The sequence below is a fragment of the Cyprinus carpio genome, chromosome A2 (assembly GCF_018340385.1).
Source record: "Cyprinus carpio isolate SPL01 chromosome A2, ASM1834038v1, whole genome shotgun sequence".
Classification (NCBI taxonomy): Eukaryota; Metazoa; Chordata; class Actinopteri; order Cypriniformes; family Cyprinidae; genus Cyprinus; species Cyprinus carpio.
The window spans coordinates 24,866,021-24,887,925 of NC_056573.1; the positions used below are offsets into that span (position 1 = coordinate 24,866,021).

Here is a 21,905-nt window from a genome sequence, read left to right on the forward strand (position 1 = left end):
CAAAACCACTGTTCAAATGAACATTTGCAAACAGCATCACAAACCGCTGTGGTTGGAACTACAGCTCTCCACCTGTGGTTAGATGCAGAGTTACTTGGTTGTAAGACATATGGACTTAAATAATGCTCTTCAGCACAATAAGCAAGCTAACATGCAGTACAATCTATGCAGTTCAATCTTCCATTCAGCGAGTTATGTCACCTCAGAAAAGTACTTAACTCTCATTTATTTAAAACCAACCGCTACATCACAGCTCCCTTCCTCTTCTAATGGCAGCATGTTTGATCATAAATGCAACCATTTGGAATTCTGTCATTTTTCTGTTGCCACATTTTTCTGTGATTATGAAACAGAAATATTTACTCCATGGTGTGTAAGTCTCTCTGTCTGTCCTTCTGTCTGGACTTTCACCCGTGAAGATGGAGAGTATGTTGTTCATTAAGGCTCTCATTAACTGTCAGTAAAACAATGCGCTGACATTTCTCCAGACCCTGGCAACACAGTGTTCCATCATTATTTCAGATCGTTCGTCATTAATTGATTTCCTGCCCAGTCTGACCCTTAATGCACTGATTGGCAGCCACTGAGAGAGAGAAACAGAGAAGGTGAATTAGTGTGATGTTGTTTCATTTATGTATTTCTAGAGTCACTCATAAACCTTTGAATTCTAAAAGGTCTTAATACTTTCAAAGAAAAATGGGTTGCAAGTGTTTGAGTGGATAATGAATAGGAGTTGAAGCAGACATTTCAATGTTTTAGGTGGATGTTGTATGTGGTTCCTAGATATGATTCAGGTCCCTCTTTTAATGTGAGTATGTGGGATTCTTATTATCCCTCTTTATTGTCCATTGGGCAAAAAACACAAGCATAATTGCTTAAAGTAAAAGCGCACATTTATGTGTACATACTGCAGATTAGTAACTGTTTGCTAATACTTTTGCAGTTTCTACCAAGAACCTCTTAATTGTTACAAAAGTTAAAAAGCCGATATAATGCGAAAGACATCAAATATTTTGAACAAATATATAAACTTTTTTTATTATAATTTATATTATTTAAAAATGCACATAAAAATGAGTAAACAATACTTTTAGCACTGTTAAAAAAAATTGAAATTCTTGAAATAAATATTTATTTTCCCCTCTATTTCCCCACAATTTTATAATCTAAAAGAAGTAAGCAAGCACATTGTCAAGGTTTTGCATCACTTATCATAGATTGACTCTTTGCGTCATGCATGCAGCATGCTATAAAATGCCACACTGAAAAGTGATTCTTCAAAGATTTAAATCTTTTTTTCATCTGTATAGAAATGAGCATCAGTGTGAGCGGTGGCTCTGTGTGCGTCTGTGGTTTTAATCTCAGTGTGTTGGCTGTGGCTCTGCCCTCTGCTGCCCCGCTCAGAGATCAGTGCTTTAATAAGCTGTTGGATTGTTTGGCCATTACATTTTCTCTGCTTTTCAAACTGTTTCCAGGAAGAAAAATAATGGGCCAAAGATTAAACGAAGATTGAAGCGGGTCTTATGATGCCTGTGGTTTGAATCAAATACAGAAAACTCAGTTTAGCTGTCCCCTGTGTTTGAGTTAGTGCTGCTTGCTATTGCTCATACAGTACTGAGGGCTGGGGATTTAAACAAACCCATTGTTGTATGTATTAAACTTAAGCGTGTAACTCGATATGTGACGTTAAAAATTCATCTAGCTTTTTGACAAAGAGGTGTGCTGTTATCAGTGTTATTTTAGTATAATTGAAATGCTATTTTTTATTAATATTTTTTATTTAATAGAACATTAATTTTCTTTTTTTGTTTATTAGTATTTTTTTAATTGTCAATTTTTTTATTATTTTTAGCTTCAGTTATTTAAGTACATCAACTGAAAATTTTAGTTTTTCTTGGTTTTAGTTATAACTTTAGTTAACTTTTAAAACCTTGGCTATTACTTTAAGTTGTCAGACTTTGGTGGGATTTTTACCTGACAGGTGATTAAAAGTCTAGCTAAATGGGATTCTTTTATTTAGACACTTTTGACTTTGTTTGCACATTCAATATCTTACAGATGAACTCTTCCCATGAACAGATCATTGACAATATCCTCTGAAATTTCTTTAAAACCCTCAGTATTCATAACAGCCTAAACCTGCAGCATCTGTGATTTTTTTTTCACTCACATCGATGCAAATTCAATTGGAGATTCATTAGCCATGAAAACATGGCCTGCCTCAAAGCGATTGAGCAGTTCTGCATGAATATCTCATGAGCAGTCAGTGTGAATGGTGGCTTTGCATTGGGAGACTGAATTTATAGCCCGTTGGATCAATCCATGTTCAAAATGGAAGCCACACTATGGGCTCTAACCACTCTCACTCTCTATGAGATACTGTATAAAAGCTCATTTGATGGATGAATGGGGCTAATATTTAATATAATAATTCTCAATGCTCGTAAATGTAAAGGCCATTAGCTCTAGCCAGTCAACTTGAGTATCATTGAGCATCCCAACAAACTTTGGCATGCAAACATCTGTTTTTTTCAAAACACAGTCTCATGGCAATTCGTAACTATTTTATGTTCTGGCGAATTGGTGGCTAATTCCTGTGAATTTGTAAAATGCTTGAAGGTTATTCTAATGTTAAATTTTAAGTTGTGATAGTCAATTGCAGCAACAATTTTATAGTGTACAAGAGCCAACAATACTTTTAGGTTTCAAGAGTAAGCTACTGTAGAGTAGGGATGCACTGAGATTTTGGCCGCAATTAACAATAAACAAATTATTTTACAGATTTTCCCTGTACGGTATTTGAAGCGTGTATCTGAGGTGAGGCTGCAGTTATTCTCCTGTGGCAAAAAATAATCTGCTGAATTTTCTCATGAATTGATTTTGCTTTGCTGAACTTGATTGGCAGCTGCTGACACGGGCGGCTGTGTTCATCCAATCAAACGTCATGTTCCACCCACATGTCTTGAGACATCTGTCAGTCCCGACAGAAACAAGCTTTGTGTGCAGAGAGTTAAGGACGGCTATTGTTGCCGTGCTTCTGATGGATGGCATTATCTCCCTGATCTCAAACACAATGTTATTTTTCATCTTAAATCTTTCTATAGCAATTTGCATGTGGAACTCCCTAGACAAATAAGATCTCTTGTAGAGTTATTATTGTTAAACAAAAATAAAACCATAAAAAAATGTCAATACTCAAAATAAAATAAATGTTACTGAAATAAAATAAAATACAAAAAACCCTTTAACTTACTTTAAGTTAGTTGCCAAGGTAGTCAAGGTAGTTTATGCAGTTTAACTTCATGTATGATAATACATATGAAATAACATAATAAATAATAAATTAATTTAAATAAAACAAATAAATAAAAATTAGTAAATACTATACACATTTTTTAAATAATAATAATAAAAATAATTTAATTACTTAAACTTTCACTAAAATTAAAGTGAAAATAAAATATTTTAAAAATTTCTTAAACTTATATTAAGCTTGTTGCCAGAGGACCATTTCTCATTTTCATTTAGTTTAAGATAAAGTACTACAATAATTAAACTGAAACTAATAAATATACTATGTAGACATATTTTTAAATTAAAAATAATACTAAAAAAGACAAAAACACAACAAAATTACTAAAATTTAACATTTAGGTGAAAACAATAAATATATATATATATATAATTTTTTTTAAAATAAATATAAAAAAACCTATATTAACAAAAACTACTATACTAAATCAATGATACTAACACTGATTGTTTTCATTTTAAATGGTTTCAGCTGTTTTTCTTTGACAGCAATGTGATTAAATTAAGAGCCGATAGAGACCCATGAAAGATGTCATTTAAGTCTTGAACTGTTGATTGAGGAACTGAGGAACCTCTGAGCAAAAAAGTTGTCTTCTGATTTGACACAGTTGGAAACATCAGTGTTTTATTTCACCTTACATACCAAACAGTCAAGTTGGGATTGATTGAGGCATACGAGAGTGATTTGTAATCAGGTGTCGTGATGAACAGAGCTGTTTGGGTTCGGTTTGTCCTTTTTATCTGCAGGCAGCTGTCAAACCATTGAGTGGAAAATGTTAATCTTCTTGCGTGATTGCATTGACCCTAAAGCATCGATGGCACGTCGTTGCTGTGTGATTGTCATGGTGACGGCTGTCCAGCCGCCTTACAGGTGTGAAATCACTTTCACGGTAGAAAGCACTACCTGTGCCGGTGGACGCAGGTGGGACACAGCTGCAGTTTGTGCTTCTGTATTGCCCACAACTGTCACATCAAGATAAAAATGTAACATATGAATGCCAGATAAATATTTGCAAATATGTGGTAGGTAGCCTGTGGGAAATGACCAGCAAGCATATAATGTTAACCTGGCAGTCCATACAGGATCATTGACAGATCAAATCACTCTAGTAATGTTTCAACTGTGTATCTGTGTGTATTGTGCACAAATCTGAAACCAATGAATTGATTGAATCTGTGACCTTTTAGCACCCATCAACAAACTGCATTGAATCTTACCAGATATTTCAATAATCTGACCTGTCATGTTGTGACCCCAGGCCTGTAATTAAAAAGCATAACCGTTTGTCACTGATATCTGACTAATTCCACTTCAGCTAATAATTTTGCTGTTATTTAATGATAAAAATTTTTTTTCTCTCCATTAAAATTTCCTCAGACAGTCTAATTGTTTTAACAGACACATCAAGCACCGGAGAGCTTTTGAGTGCTTTGGCTTGAAAGTCTTTCCTGGAAGAGGGATATTGAAGATGGATTTGATAAGACCAACAGCTTCAGTTAATCAATCAGCCTTAAAAGCTCAATTAATCAAGCTCAGTCTTATAAAGATGAGCTTCTGTGACACTTCTGAACATCTACCAAAAAAAAAAAAAAAAAAGATTTCAGTCAGTTTTCCATAAGAGTTTGAAGGTTTGTGGTTGGTAGGATTTTTTTAAAATGTCTCTTATTTTCATTGTGGATGCATTTATTTGATCAAAAATACACAGAAATATTGTGAAATATTATTACAATTTAAAATAACCATTTTATATTTGAAGATATTTTTAAAATGTAATTTATTCATGTGATGCAAAGATGAATTTTCAGCATCATTACTCCAGTCTTCAGTGTCACATATTCCTTCAGAAATCATTCTAATGTGCTGATTTTCTGAAACATTTCTTTTTATTATCAATGTTGAAAACAGTTGTGCTGCTTTATATATATATATTTTGTGTGTGTGTGCGTGTGTGGAAACTATGATACATTTTTTTAGGATTCTTGATAAATAGAAAGTTCAACATTTATTTGAAATATAATTATTGTGTTATAATAAATGTCTTTACTGTAATTTTTGACAAATGTAATGCATCCTTTTTGATATATAAAATAAACAAATGAACGGTTTAGGTAGTTTCTTGTTGGTGCATTTCAGGATTTATGTTTTTATGTTTTAATATTGATCATTGTTTTGCAGAAATAAGTGCTGCATTTGTCACGCTGACGTTGGCTGGTGCTCTCAAATAATTGCTTTATAAAATAAACAGCCATTTAGGTGTGTTTTTAGAATTAATGTATGTGCTTGTGCTTGTTTTCCAGATTACGATGCTTGATAAAACAGTTGGAGAGGGGAGAGGTGTCTCTCGTAGACCTGAAGAAAAACCTGGAATATGCTGCAACTGTTTTGGAATCAGTCTATATTGAGGAAACAAGGTAAAGTGTGGGTTTTTCACTGTTATTTTACTTTCCCACTCCCTGTTGCCAACCTTTGAAATATAACCAATGGCAATCAACCAGAAATTATAAATAAGTTGAGACTCTTATCTTCAAAATAAATAAGTTTTGAGTGGAATACTGCTACACCATTCCAAACATATACATTTTCTCATGCTGTTTCATAAAAGATTTAATTTGCAAAGTAACTGCTTGGACTACATGGTACATTTATGAAGAATAACCATCTCCAGGCAGTTTTTTCTCTACACAAATGTTTGACTCCGCTGCATTGCTCACGAAGCTGTAACAAAGCATTATTCAGTCTTTCCATGTCAGATGCTGATCCAGCTTTTCCACACAATCCCTAAATGGAGTCCTTGTAAAGGGAAAATTGTAAAATTAGTCCAGGATCAGTCTAATGGAGCCTTAAGCTATTCACTCATTCAGATAGAGATCGATTGAATTAGCAGTTAAAGATCTGTGTGCTGCAATCCCAAGATTGTTAGATTGAGTGAAGGGTCACAGGGATCAACGCTATGCTGTGTCCTTAAGCAAGACGTTCTAAAAATGTAAATTTCTGCTTGGACAAAGATTCAACAATTTTTTTAAAGACCACCAATTTTTTTTTTTTTTATTGCTTTACCTTTAAAGTGCCATGCAGATGCCATGGTATATGGATATGATAATCACACAGTCCATGCTATTAAAGTAGTGTGGTATCACAATTAAATACCATAGTTCTTTACCATATTGAGGGTTTGCAGGCTGTTCTCTGGTTGAATTTAAAAAAAAAAACCTTAATAATAATAATCTAAAATGAAGCATATTTAGTACTATTAAGAATGCATTGCTCGCGCGTTTGTGTGTGTGTGTGTGTGTGTGTGTGTGTGTGTGTGTGTGTGTGTTTGTGCGCGTGTTTTTGTGACATATCAGGACACAAATTTGTATAATGACAAGGGTATAACATAGGTATTACAAGGAGAAGGTGACTTTTCAGGACATTACTCCATGTCCCCACTTTTCAAAACGCATAGAAATCACACAGAATGGAGTGTATTGAGAATCTGAAATAGCACAAAGTTTCATGTGAGGGCTAGGGTTAGGTGTAGTGTTGGTGTAGGGTGATAGAATATACAGTTTGTACAGTATAAAAACCATTACGCCTATGGGATGTCCCCACTTTTCACAAAAACAAACGTGTGTGTGTATGTGAGTTTTCATAAAATAAATTTCATTAGTTTTCAGTAATAATATGTAATATTTATGTTATGTACTGTATATAACTGTTATATATAATAATAATTCATTAAATTGATTTTCAATTTATTTTATACAAAATATAACAGAAAATATCTTATTTTGGGTTGAAATGTCACCCAGACATGTTTTCATCAGGATAAAAGCCATTGCTAAATGAATAAATAAATGTGTGGACATGAGAACATGCTGATAGCCTTATTGAGAGCACATAAACGAACACCTGCAGTATGAAAGAAGATTCCTTATCAGTGCCATTTCATTCACGTTCAATGATAGTATTTAATGTCTCTGCGGGGCGATGCAGCGCTCCATCACAGCGCTCGAGTGCCACTAATATCTTTATTTTGATGTGCAGAGTGAAGAATAACAGCTGTGAACATTTAGATGGCAGAAATGATAAAAGCTTATGGAATTATGTAACTGTAAAGTCATTGCGGTCCGGGATTACTACAAACCCGCTCATGCCAAACCACAGAGACCACCAGTCCGGTCTGATCAGATTCATATTCGCTCTGTGATTTATGACTGTTGTGGACTTTAAATCCATCATAAGAGCTTATGTCTGGATACACAGATGTTTATTGCACAGTTGCTGTGAAGATGTTTTTAGCTGTGTAAAATGATTAGATGTCAATCCAGTGCCATTCCAAAGCAAATTTACAACACACGTGCTATTACCATAATTATGCGGATGAGTGATGGATTAGTCCTAAACCAGTAGGTCTTGGCTCGAGCATCAATCACAGTTTAGATTAAGAATAAATAGTCATTTATCCTCCTTATATGCACAACAATTACCTGTCACAGCTGATATTTTAAGTGTAAGTGGTGATGACGTGTATAAAGTCTCTTTCCCTCCCTCCCTCTCTCTCTTTCTCTAAGGCGATTGGTCGATACCGAGGATGAGCTCAGCGACATCCAATCAGATTCTGTGCCGTCAGAGGTCCGTGATTGGCTGGCCTCCACCTTCACGCGGCAGATGGGGCTGATGCTGCGACGGACGGAAGAGAAGCCGCGATTTCGCAGCATTGTACACGCAGTGCAGGCTGGGATATTCGTGGAGAGGTGGGGTTAAACGCAAAGCAATATGCTAAAAACAGCCTAGAATCGAAAAAGCTCAGATTTTGATGTAAAAAATCTTTTTCTTTGATCCTTAGTTTTCCTTTTGTATGTATATATATATATATATATATATATATATATATATATATATATATATATATATACACATAATTCTTTTATAATTTACCTAATATTTATTTTATTTCAACTTTATTTCAATGACCAAAACTGATTTTAATAGTTAAAAAAATACATATATTAATAATTTTTGTTTTAGCTAATAATATCCACACTGAAAAATAAATCACATCTAGTTGTAATTTTTGTAACTTTAAAACCAAGAACACAAGCCAAAATCTTCCAGTGCTCACGAATCAATCTACTTCCTCTTCAGGACATTTTTTTTCCTCACCAGGCAGCATTAAAGTCTTCTGTGAAATGATTATAAATCTATGTGTTGAGCTCCGAGTGAGTCGGTGTATACATATACATCAGCCTCCTGACAAGTCTGAATAACTACAATCACTCTCTCTGTCTCACTCTCATCTGTTAGCATCATTTCATTAAATTTTAATGCAATTCAGGCAACACTGCACAAATACATTGCTTTGACAAAGCATTTCCTTAAAGAAAGTACAGGTTGTCCTCTGCATTTGATGTTTTGGGTTTTGTAGGTGAAGATTATGACATTGTGTTTGGAGAGTCTGCGCTCTGTGCTGCCGCTTTCACTTGATGTTTTAATCTCTTTCTAACAGAATGTACCGGAGAACCTCTAACATGGTGGGACTGAGTTACCCTCCGTCTGTCATAGCAGTGCTTAAGGTAAAACACACACTCTCTTTCATTCTTAGAAACAGACGTTGTTTTATCTCACAGCTTCTTTCTCTTTGTTTTGCTCTCCAAGTATCACACACACAATTTAAAAAAATAAAAATAAATGGGTGTTTCTTCAACTCTGGCTACTTTTGCCCATGTGGACTTCAGAAAAAAAACTTTTAAAATATAATTTTTCACTTGAGTCATACTTTTTCATGTACTTTTTATTTGTTCACCAACAGTGACCAACAGTAGATATACACTACATGCATCACAGAAGATTTCTGTCATTTTTCCCCTGAAAGCCAAGAACATTTCCACCATATCTCAGATTATGTACTGTGTAACAGCATTCTGTAGTGGAAATAAATTGAAAATGAAAAAAAAAAAAGTCATTTCCCTTGCTAAAGGTAATTTCATAGCTAGCAACCCATGTATCTTAAATACAAAAAATTATGTTTTCACACTTCTTGTCTAATATGACAACAAAATTGCAGCTTGATTGGAAATGACACACATAAAATCAATGTATGTTTGTATGTTTGTATGTATGTATTCATTCATTTTTTTAATTTTGTCATATAATAGTTGTATTATTTATTATTTTTAAATTTGATAGTTTTATAATATAATACAACAAAAATGTTTATATATTAATAAAAACAATATTTTTATTAATTCATTTATTTTTATTAAAAGTACAAATTAAAATGATTACATTTAAGTTAAATTATTAAAATTAATAAAAAATTATAAAACAAATATACTGATAAAAATATTAATACAATTATTAAATTTGATTATATATTTATTTTGTAATTATTGTATATTATGTATTTGATTTCATTTTGTATTCTAATAATTTTATATAATTTTATTATGATAATATGATCAACATTGATAAACTTACGAAAAATAATTCTACCATTTTTGACACCATACCTCACACGTTTCATGTCAAGCTTTTCACAAACACTTTTTCTTCCAGATAAACAAGTACACCACACTTTCATAAAACTTTATTAGAGGCAAAATTGTGTTTTCATCGTGGAAATGACGGCACCTCTGACTATCATAATTTGTTTAAAAGTGAATAATCTTTTCCACAATAAATGTTTTATGATGGATTTTCATAGTTTAAGATTGAAAGTCGGGCTTGAGACAAGGGTAAAACGATACAAAATATACATAAAAGCACTTGAAAATATAAATGAAGGAATAATTCAACGTTTCCAAGGCAGTTGTAATGTAACAAAAAAGAAAAGGTTAAAATGTAGGGACATGAAAGTGCCCAAAATATTATTTACTCTTAAAGGAACAGTTCACTCAACATCCTTGTGCTGTTTCTGTTTCTTCTTCTCAGCATGTGGATAAGTGGTCTTTTGATGTATTTGCTCTGAACGAGTCGAGCGGTGACCACGCACTCAAATTCATCTTTTACGAGCTCCTCACTCGATACGACCTCATCAGCCGCTTCAAGGTGAAAACAGCTCTTGTTGAAGTGAGAGTTGAGGGCTGTAATGGTCTTTTTTAGAGTTATTGTTAACACTGTATCTCTGACAGATCCCTGTCTCAGCACTCGTCTCATTTGTGGAGGCTCTTGAAGTGGGTTACAGCAAACATAAAAACCCCTACCACAACCTGATACACGCAGCCGACGTCACACAGACCGTACACTACCTGCTCCTCAAGACGGGGATGGTGGTAAGCTGAAACCCACACAAACACACAAAGATCACATCAGGTCCATGACTGCAGTGAATTAGGTCAAGAGGTCAGTAGGTCAGGACTGATCTAATATAATAACTATAATATAATAATTATTTACTTCATGGGGAAGACATTCCCATTACACACTGCAAAAGCTCAGTGAAATAATCCATACAAGATGACAGATGAAATTAGAGAGGTGTTGATTATAAATAATTTATTATATAATAAAGAAAATTAAATAAAATATAATAATACAATTTAAGAAAGTATAATTTCTTAATTAATATATATAGTTTTTAAAATCACTTTTTATACATGTAAATGTCAAATAAATTTTTCTATCTCAAATCAAATATAAACATTTATTTGTTTCATTATATTATTTGTTTATTATATACATTATTTATTTATTTTAAATGCATAAAATAATAATCAAATGTAGACTGCTTTTTTATTATTAATACACATTTTCCAAAATTAGTATATATATATGTATATGTGTGTGTGTGTGTGTGTGTTTGTGTACTGTTGTACTGTACATATGTACTGTTTGTTTTACAGTTTTTCTTGTTTTAGTATTATTTATATGCTGTCTTTTTATCATTTTAAGCTAACTTTTATTAGTACAGTTTTCATTTTAGTTTTAAGTTAGTAATTTTATGTACTTTTATTTTTGTTAGTTTGCTCTTTTTTTATTTCTATATAACTTGTATAATTTATTTTAGCTGTAGTTTTAGTAATTTTTTTTCTTCAACCTATTATTATTTTTTTTACTTTTAGCTTTATTTCAGTTACCAAGAACAGTTTTTAATAGTTGTAGTTTTAGTTAAAAATACCAGTGTTGAGTAAACACTTATCTCATGTTTAGAGCGGCACAATATAACAACACTTAGTCGCTACCTTTCATTATCAATGCTTCGTGTCGTGCTCTTGCTGTGTAGACCAGCTTGTTGATTATAATGATCTAATGTTACGTTGTTCCACTCGCTAATGCAGATACAGTGTTAATCATCTTGATAATGTTACTGTGACAACATGTTGAAGCCTGTGGGCACAAACTCAAGAGTAACTGTTCAAAAACCCAGCAGCATAATCATTAATTCTGATGACAAACACACACACACACACACACACACACACACTAAGCTTTTAAATGAACAATCATCAGGCCAATCATAAAGCAGCAGTTCCTGAAGAGAAACAGAGAGAATCCTCACACTGTTTACTCATATGAGGGTCTTAACATGTCATTGACCCAAAACGCTTTATCTTCCGTTTGACTAGTCATTACAACACAATTAATGCTTACTCACAAAGAAACACTTCTCTCATCACAATGCACTTCAGTGTTGGTTCTGCACGCGTGACTCAAGACAAATGAGGTGAGCTGGTGTCATTTTACACCAGAGTGAAATGAACTTGAGTCTCTCTAATAGGTAATTAAATATTAAGATGAAGTCCTGAGGGAATGCAGTGAGCAGCTGAGAGCTCGGCGTCCTTCAGAGCTTGTCTGTCAACACACGTTCATTATTCTTCTGCCATTGATTGTGTGCCTTTGTTTTTTCAAGTTTGAAACCACAGAATTATTTATGTATGTATTTATTTATTTTCTCAGTCATGTTTTATTTAAATATCAACTTTGTCTAAGATGTTTCTTCTTTCTTCTTTTGTTTCTTCTGAAATAAAAATAGACAAAGATGAGTAAATAGTTGTTTGTAAAGTAAAGGTATAGAGATGAATTTTATTTTAAAACCACATAATTATTTTATTTTGCTTCATTTTATTTCTCCAGACTTAAGTCTGTTATGTATTATTTAAATATCAACTTTGTCTCGTATGTTTCTTCTTAAATTCTTTAAAATAAGGAATAAAAAAGCAGATGAGTCAGTAGTTGTTATAAAATAAGTTTTAATTTTAAAACTTTTTACAAAATGTTTTACTTTTACTATTTTTTTTTTTAATTTGAAACCACTGATTTATTTATTTATCTGTTTATTGTTTTAAGTTAAGGACTAAACTGATTTTTCAGTCACATTTGTTTTATTCTTATCAACTTTGTCTCAGATATTTCTTTCATCAAGAAAAACATCTTAGAAGATGGGAAGTTTAACAGAAGTCTCCATTTGCTCACCATTTAAACTCATTGCTATCATGTCAGTAAAGTATTACTTAATTAATTATTATTATTATTATTATTATTATTATTATTATTCATTAATAAAATTTAAAACATCAGTGTACAATTTTCCACACCACAATCTGTCAAGCACATCTTATCAGCAAACATACACTCATTCACATCCTTCTCTTCACTCTCTGAGGCAGAAGTCTCCAAACTCATCCTTTCTAATCATCCTGCTACTTGTCCTCTTGAACCTATTCCATCTAATCTCCTTCAAGCCATTTCTCCTGCAGTTGTACCTGCACTCACTCACATCATTAACATATCCCTCCACACTGGTGTTTTTCCCTCAACATTTAGACAAGCTTGTATAACCCCACTACTTAAGAAACCCACCCTCAACCCATCTCTTTTAGAGAACTACAGACCAGTTTCCCTTCTTCCTTTCATTGCAAAAACACTTGAACGAGCTGTGTTCAGCCAAGTCTCTGCCTTTTTCACACAGAACAACCTCCTTGACAACAACCAATCTGGTTTCAGAAGTGGACATTCAACTGAGACTGCCTTGCTCTCAGTTGTTGAAGCCCTAAGACTGGCAAGAGCAGAATCCAAATCTTCAATACTTATCTTGCTTGATCTATCTGCTGTTTTGACACGGTTAACCGCCAGATCCTTCTGTCAACCCTACTGACAAAGGACATCTCAGGAACCGCACTCCAGTGGTTTGAGTCTTACTGTACCTATCAGATAGGTCCTTCAATGTATCTTGGAGAGGTGAAGTGTCCAAGTCTACCTCTCTTTCCATCCTGATGATCCGACGATAGCTGCTCACATCTCAGCTTGTCTAAGAGACATTTCTTGCTGGATGAAGGACCATCACATTCAACTCAACCTGGCTAAGACAGAACTGCTTGTGGTTCCAGCAAACCCATTGTTTCATCACAACTTCACCATCCAGTTAGGCACATCAACCATAACTCCTTCAAAAACAGCCAGAAACCTTGGAGTTATGATTGATGATCAGCTAACTTTCTCAGACCACATTGCTAAAACTGTGCAGTCCTGCAGATTTGCTTTATTCAACATCAAGAAGATCAGGCCCTTTCTTTCGGAACATGCTGCATAACTCCTTGTTCAAGCTCTTGTTCTGTCCAGGCTAGACTATTGCAACGCTCTCTTGGCAGGTCTTCCAGCCAGTTCTATCAAACCTTTACAATTAAACCAGAAAGCAGCAGCAAGATTAATTTTTAATGAGCCAAAAAGAATGCATGTCACACCTCTGTTTATTAGTTTGCACTGGCTACCAGTAGCTGCTCGCATAAAATTCAAGGCATTGATGTTTGGCTACAAAACCACCACTGGCTCTGCACCCCTTTACCTAAATTCATTACTTCAGACTTATGTGCCCTCTAGAAGCTTGCGTTCTGCAAGTGAACGTCGCTTGATTGTGCTCTCAAAGAAGCACAAAGTCACTTTCACGGACTTTTAAATGAAATGTTCCCTCCTGGTGGAATGACCTGCCCAACTCAATCCGAGCAGCTGAGTCCTTAGCCATCTTCAAGAATCAGCTAAAAACTAAAATCTTTTCCATCTTTATCTGACACTCTAACTCTAGCACTCTCTATTCTAATTCTATTCTTATATATAAAAAACTAACTAGCTTTCTAATCTTTTTGTATTCTGTTTGTATTCTATCTGTTTTATTTTTATTTATTATATTATTTAAAAAGCCTTTGCTACGTATACTGGGTTTAGGCTAACTGAGACTTGTTATAGCACTTATATATCATTGCTCTTTTGTTGTTTTTGATTGCTTCCATTGTCCTCATTTGTAAGTCGCTTTGGATAAAAGCATCTGCTAAATGACTAAATGTAAATGTAAATTTAAACATCAGCTTCATCTCAGAGGTTTAATCAACTTCTTTAGGAGAAATAAAAATATCAAAATTAGTCCGATAAATGTGGTAGAAATATTTGTTTTCATACTGAGATATTTGACTTGATTTTAGAGCTTTAGGAAATACTCATGAGATTACTTTTTCTCTAGAGAAACAGCTTAGAAAGTGGCGATTTCATCAAGTCTTTGATTGCTCTCAATTTAACTTCATTTATATGTTAGAGATCTCTCGTGTGTGATAAAGCAATAAGCCCCAAGAAGCCATGGTTTAGCTTCACGGGGCTTATTGCTTTTATAAAATGGTAAACAGTAATAAAAACAGGGCAAATAAAGTGTAATGATATTAATAAAAACAGTATTCTTCCACCAGACACTGTAGTTCCTTAGAATCGCTTGTGGTTGCAACAAAGTGGTTGCTGAGCAACACACAAACGTAAACAAAGGTGTATGTTTGTAGTGTAATTTACAACAGCTTTGAATGCGGCTCAGCCAATCAGAATCAAGGACCGGAACTATCCGTTTTATAATGTTGTTTTACCTCTCCAGCACTGGCTGACAGAGTTGGAGATTTTTGCTATGCTTTTTGCTGCTGCCATCCACGACTACGAACACACCGGGACCACAAACAACTTCCACATCCAGACCAGGTAACGCATGAGCGCTGCTGGGTGAGTCATCCATCAGACTCCTACGCTGACAAACACACGGCCCGCAGCCACAACACCTCAACTGGCTAAATGAAACTTTTTGGCATTTCTGACCAAAACCTGACCTGGGACAAATGAGAAGAATCGGAAAACAAGACTAAAACATTGGTTTTGTGGGTCTGTTTCTAAAAACCTGTTCAAATGTTTGGCGTCAGTAATATTTTTTCATGTTTTTAAAGGAAGTCACTTATGCTTCCTAAGACTGCATTTATTTGATCAAAAAATGCAGTAACAACAATAATACTTGAAATATTATTACAATTTAAAATAACTGTTATCTATTGTAATATATCGTAAAATGTAATTTATTCCAGTGATGCAAAGCTAATTTTCAGCATCATTACTCCAGTCTTCAGAAATCTTTTATAACATTACAAATATAACTTTTGATGAATTTAATGTTTACTTGCTAAATAAAATACAAAACACACTTAAAGCAACACACTTAAAACCACTTTAGCGATGCCTTGTCAACAACCCACATCATCACAGCATGAGACAGTGATTTTTCTTTATTGCTTCCCTCATTTTGATCACTCTTTTCTTTTTTGTAATTCATTAATACCAAAATGCAAAGTATAAATCAAAGTTAGTTCTCTAGGGAAAACCATGTATTGAGTTTACATTGATTCCTGCAGGTCGGACACAGCCATCCTGTACAACGACCGATCTGTGCTGGAGAGTCATCACGTCAGCGCGGCGTATCGGCTGCTCCAGGACGACGACGAGATGAACATCCTGTACAACCTCTCCAAAGATGACTGGAGGTACAGCAGGATTTCACATCCAGCATCTAATCGTTTTCAACATTGTCTCACTTCTTTTGTTTCCAGAGAACAGAAAAAAATGCTGCCACAATACATTTTCTGTAATTACAATATTGTGATAGTAACTGGGTGTTTCTTACAAGTACTTTTATGTACCAGGGGTTACTTTTTTATTAAAACTAATAGATTTCTGTTTTGTTTTGTTTTTTAAATGAATGTCACATTAAAAAGGTCTTGCAAGCTATTTATTTTTGCATGCATACATGCTTTTTAGCTGACTTTTACATTTACTTTTCTTGTCCTAAAGTCTTATGAAAATTGTAACACACACACACACCAATAACTTGAGAAGTATCTAACATGATGTGCAAAGGAAACTTTTAAAATCAAGATAAATATCACAGTAGAATATTTTTTTTATTATTATGAATTTCCAGTCAAGCCTTAATTTCATCTAAATTATTCAAAGAATTTGAAAATATATAATTGGATGTCTAATTTTTAGTGGTTAAGATTTTAAAAAGGCTACTTTTCAGATTAGCTTTAGCAAGGAGGAGTTGGTTTAGAAAAATTACTAAAATAAAGTAGTATGTGTGTTTTAAGGGTTTTAAAAGTTAAATTTTTAAGGGCCAAAGTGCTTATAGTCAAAGAAACACACAGCAAAAAATGCTGAAAGAAGTGTTTTTCTGGGCTATTCTCATCTAAACACAATAGAGAAAGAAGGTCTGACGAAATTATGAGAAACAGATGGAAATGTTTTATTTCTCATTCAGAAAGAAAACTATTATTCTCACACTTTGAAGTGGAACTCCATTATTTTCTCCAGTGAGGAGATTCAGTGCAGTTTTGTGTGCTTGTGTTTCTAGAGAGCTCAGGGCACTCGTGGTCGAGATGGTTTTGGCCACTGACATGTCCTGCCACTTTCAGCAGGTCAAAGCCATGAAGAATTTCCTCCAGCTGCCCGAGGGGTGAGAAACCTTTACAGACAAACATCAGACATACTTCACTGTTGTCTGTCGCCTTCTTCCTCATCTGCGTCTCCCCAGAGGAAGATGTTTTTACTTCTTTCGTAGTTGAATTTCTCAAGATGTTTCCTTTACTGTTCCTTTGGAGAAATAAAAATAGACAAGTGATACATAAAGTAAAATGAATGCAGCTTAAAGGAATGAGTTTGATTAGAAATTGATTAGAAATTCTTATTGCGAAGTTCTTATTGAAATCTTGTCTTTAGATTGCAGATTTTCTTATTTTAGCAAATATAAACATATGTATTTTTTAATGTATCTTCTAAAACTAGAGGAGGTCTCTTTCTCAGAAGGAGAATTTGAAATGCAGGAAAATTATACAAAAGTCTCCATTTGTTCTCCATTTGATATTATAATATGACTAAGATTTTATATATATATATATATATATATATATATATGTACACACACACACACACACACACACACACACACACACACATATGTGTGTATATATATATATATATATATATATATAAAATTTTGTAAACACTGCAGTCACCATAAATTTAAAAAAAGCCTTTTTTTGTATTTATTTATTTATTTTTTACTGGAAAACAAGAAAAATATATTATTGTATTGTATTATATTATATTACATTACATTACATTTGCTTTCCATTTAATTTCATTGTCATGTGTTAGAACAAACACATATTTATCAGTGGGATTGGTGTGTGTGTTTTCCTCACCCAGAATTGACAAACCCAAGGCTTTGTCTTTGCTGTTACACACAGCTGACATCAGTCATCCAGCCAAGAACTGGGATCTACACCATCGCTGGACTACTTCACTGCTAGAAGAGTTTTTCCGACAGGTTTGATGCTGTTTATTCTTTAGACTCGTTGGCAGAGTGTTTGCGTTTGTATGAATGTGTGAGAAGAGCAAAGCACGGCAAGAAAAATCTCATCTCCTTCTATGTATTTTAATCCTCTCTTGGTTCTCTTCCTGTTCTTTTCTGAATGCCCTTTCATCCAATCATGGGTAAGCCTGTGCGAGGATTATCACAGGCCGCAGAAACCAGAGCATGTGGAGAATCGTGTCATTCGAGCTTGTTTATATCTGAACATAAACCTCTGAATATAACTGGCTTTCACTTCCTTATCGAATGCAGGTCCCAAAATTAAACTTTGGAATGATTGTGTGACTTATCGGTGTGAACAGCACTTTGCTTTTCTTTTAAACATCACAGCAATGTCATATGCATGTATTCTGTAATATTACTAATTTTACATACCTTGATTGTTCTCATTTTGTTGTGTGTTTATGTGAAAACCTCACCAAATTGTGTCGGATTTCTGCTTAAAACAAGAAAAAACTATTTCCCAAAGGAGTAAGCAAAATAGACTTAATTCAAAATATATAGTCTCAGAAACGTGTGTAATACACTAAAGCAGCATTGAAAATTCACTTAAATTCATCTTTCAAAATTTAAGGCAAAATTTAAATTTAAGTATATTCAGTATATAAAATGGAACTTCCTATTATTTATTTATTTATTTTTTATTTTTTATTTTTTTTATTGTGGACGGAAAAACAGGAGATGCCTTCTTTTTAGCCGGTTTAACACTGCCGACTTGTAGGAATAGTTCATCCAATAAATGAAAATTTGCTGAAAATTTACTCACTCTCAAGAAATCAAAGATGTAGATGAGTTTTTTCTTCATGGGAACATCACTTGTTCACCAATGGATCCTCTGCAGTGAATGGGTGCCGTCGGATTTTCACTTCATTAGATGTTAACTGATGGACTGGTCCGGTGTGGATTATTTGTGGATTATTGTTATGTTTTTATCAGCTGTTTGGTCTCTCATTCTGATGGCACCCATTCACTACAAAGGATATATATACTGAATATGTACATACATATTGATATTTTTGTGGTTGAATGTTATCGAATGTCAACACAGACCAAATGTTCTAATGGACTCCTCCGGTTTCTGTTGCTTTGTATAGTGAACAATGGAAGGGAATTGCTTTCTCTGTATTACCTCCTGTTCTTACCCGTCATGTGTCTGTTTGTCTGCTACTAATGTGACTGTTATGAAGCACATTCACAGCTCTGTTCTCCATAGAGTGGGCTACATAAGTATGCTTTGATTGATTGACAGATTAGAGAGTGGGAGCTATTCCTGTGTGTGTCTAGCATTGTTTCAGCAGCTGAACTCTCCAGGAGGCAGATCAATAGTGACAGGCCCAACATAAAAGCCTGACAGTTTATTTTGATCTGCCTTCAAGAAACGTTTGTGAATATTTCATATAAGAAACAAATCTTCATGAACCAGATCCAGTGCAGTAACTGTCCATTAGTCGTGTCATTTCATAAGCATTTAGCTGTGTTGGTAAACCTTTATTAACAATTCTGCTATATATTTAGAAATGCCAAAATTGTCCCCTATGTATTATTATAGCAATGCAGTTGAATGATGTGTTTGTATTTGCAGGGCGATAAGGAGGCAGAACTTGGTCTACCTTTCTCTCCTTTGTGCGACCGTAAGTCCACTATGGTGGCTCAGTCCCAGATTGGTGAGTGACACAAACACACTCTAAGTGTAATTGTAATACTTATTTTAAAGGAATAATTCCCCCAAAAATTAAAATTAGCTGAATATTTACCTTCAGGCCATCTAATATGTAGATGAGTTTGTTTCTACATCAGAACAGATTTGGAGAAATGTAGCATGACATCAGTTGCTCACCAATAGATGCTCTGCAGTGAATGGGTGCCGTCAGAATAAGAGTCCAAACAGCTGATAAAAACATCACAATAATCCACAAGTAATCCACACCACTCCAGTCCATCAATTAACATCTTGTGAAGTGAAAAGCTGCATATTTGTAAGAAACAAATCCATTATTAACATGTTTTAACTTTAAACCGTCACTTCTGGACAAAGCTTTTAAATGGTGCTTGATCTGTGTATTATCTCTTCTGATTCAGACAAGATTGCTTTTTCACTGGAGAAAGCGTTATTATAGATAGAGGACTCGTATTTTGGCCAGAAGCAACAGTTTGAAGTTAAAAAAGTCTTAATGGTGTATTTGTTTCTTACAAACAGACAGCTTTTTGCTTCACAGGATGTTAACTAATGGACTTGAGTCATGTGAATTACTTGTGGATCATTGTGATGTTTTTATCAGCTGTTTGGATTCTCATTCTGACGGCACCCATTCACTGCAAAGCACCCACTGGTGAGCAAGTGATGGAATTCTAAATTTTTCCAAATCTGTTTCCATGAAGAAACAAACTCATCTATATCTTGGATGGCCTGAGGGTGAGTAATTCCATAGCAATTTTTCATTTTGTGGGTGAACTATTCTTTTAAATTGCAACTGGGAAAAAATGACACATTTCAGCTTTAAACTCGCAATAGCTGAAACAGCTTTCTTGAAGATCATGCATATAAGGATCAGCTTTTTAAAATTAAAAATCAAGCTCAGTGCAAATAAAATAAGCCATTTCTTTATCATTTCCTGCAGGTTTCATTGACTTCATCGTTGTTCCCACGTTTACGGTTCTGACGGATATGACCGAGAAGATTGTCACGCCGCTCATCGAAGAGGCCACAAGTTCAGGCCTGGCTGGTTTCCGCAGGTCTGCTTCTGCAGGACAGGAATAGAGATAATGAATGAACATTAAGACAGACAAATTAGTGCTCAGGTCACCGTAATAGTGCCTCGTGGCAAAGCTTGTCTTTTTATCGAAACCCAATTCACTGATGCAATTGCAGTCATTACTGTGAATCCAATTCAGTCCTGCTCAGATACCACAGTTTCATCATTTGGAGAAAAAGAGTGACTGTGAATAAATGCACTGCTGTTTCTTAGCCTTGTAATTCAGTCAAGAAGTGATCCATCAGGTCAAACAGAAGTTAGAGTGACTCCACTTCAACACTCTTTTAGTTTGCAAGTTTCATTGGATTTTCTAAGTAGGAGTTGAATTGCTGCTGCTGACTAGGCATTAGAGCATATTCTCTCTTTTCGCAGCAAAAAACATTGCATATAAGGGACTGAATTATATCCCTTCTCTTTAAAATATACAGTTAACTGAAACAGATCAAAGGTTCATAGAAAGGGCACAAAGCAGCAGAAGCATATTAATGATCAACAGAGCAGGAAAACAACAGAACTGTGTGGACAGATGGGCTATTGAATGAAATTTAGGTAGATGTGTAGATGTTACGGAAGCTTAGTGGATGTGATGTGACTCCTGCCAATGCATTTGTAATGTGATTTGTGATGAGTTAACCATTCGTCCTGTCCCCAACCTCTCAAACAGTGTTAGTGCGGGAGATGTGAAGCGGAGCAGTGTGAACAGCTCTGGTTCTGATAGCAGCGGATCTCATAACTGCTCGCTGCTGACTGTGGATCTGAAGAACTTCAAGGCCATCTGGAACGAGGAGGTTTCTCTGAACAGAGACCGGTGGAAGACGCAGGCAGCTAAAGGTGCGAGCAGAATGTTCCCTGTAAGAATGCCTGTTATATATCGGTATGCAAATAGAAACATCCTCAAACAGGATTGTCTGCACACTGGAACTCAATGGCAACACACAGTTAACATGAAATTGAAATAATTGTTTTATTTTGGAGAAAAACAGGGTGATTAGTCTGGTCAACCTCTTCTTAATATACATTACCGTTCAATAGTTTATAATCTGTAAGACTTTTTTTTTTTTTTTAAGAAATTAAGACTTTTAATCAGCAAGGATGCATTAAATTAATCAAAAGTGATAGTAAAGACATTTACAGTGTTACAAAATTAATTAATTCTAATAAATGCTATGCTATTGAACTTTTTATATATCAAAGA

At 34.4% G+C, this 21,905-nt stretch overlaps 1 protein-coding gene across 4 annotated transcripts in view; it reads left to right on the top strand.

Annotated features, from left to right (window-relative positions):
* The window catches only part of LOC109100627 (calcium/calmodulin-dependent 3',5'-cyclic nucleotide phosphodiesterase 1C-like), a 66,487-nt gene that overhangs the window by 40,615 nt on the left and 3,967 nt on the right, over positions 1-21,905 (top strand). For all 4 annotated transcript variants that reach the window (XM_042712116.1, XM_042712117.1, XM_042712120.1 and 1 more), the window contains 12 exons: positions 5,611-5,724; positions 7,870-8,052; positions 8,805-8,871; positions 10,229-10,345; positions 10,429-10,569; positions 15,144-15,244; positions 15,943-16,071; positions 16,938-17,039; positions 17,792-17,912; positions 19,540-19,621; positions 20,576-20,690; positions 21,375-21,541. In XM_042712116.1, the coding sequence (XP_042568050.1) occupies positions 5,611-5,724; positions 7,870-8,052; positions 8,805-8,871; positions 10,229-10,345; positions 10,429-10,569; positions 15,144-15,244; positions 15,943-16,071; positions 16,938-17,039; positions 17,792-17,912; positions 19,540-19,621; positions 20,576-20,690; positions 21,375-21,541 (1,439 nt within the window). The remainder of the gene's footprint in view (positions 1-5,610; positions 5,725-7,869; positions 8,053-8,804; positions 8,872-10,228; positions 10,346-10,428; positions 10,570-15,143; positions 15,245-15,942; positions 16,072-16,937; positions 17,040-17,791; positions 17,913-19,539; positions 19,622-20,575; positions 20,691-21,374; positions 21,542-21,905) is intronic.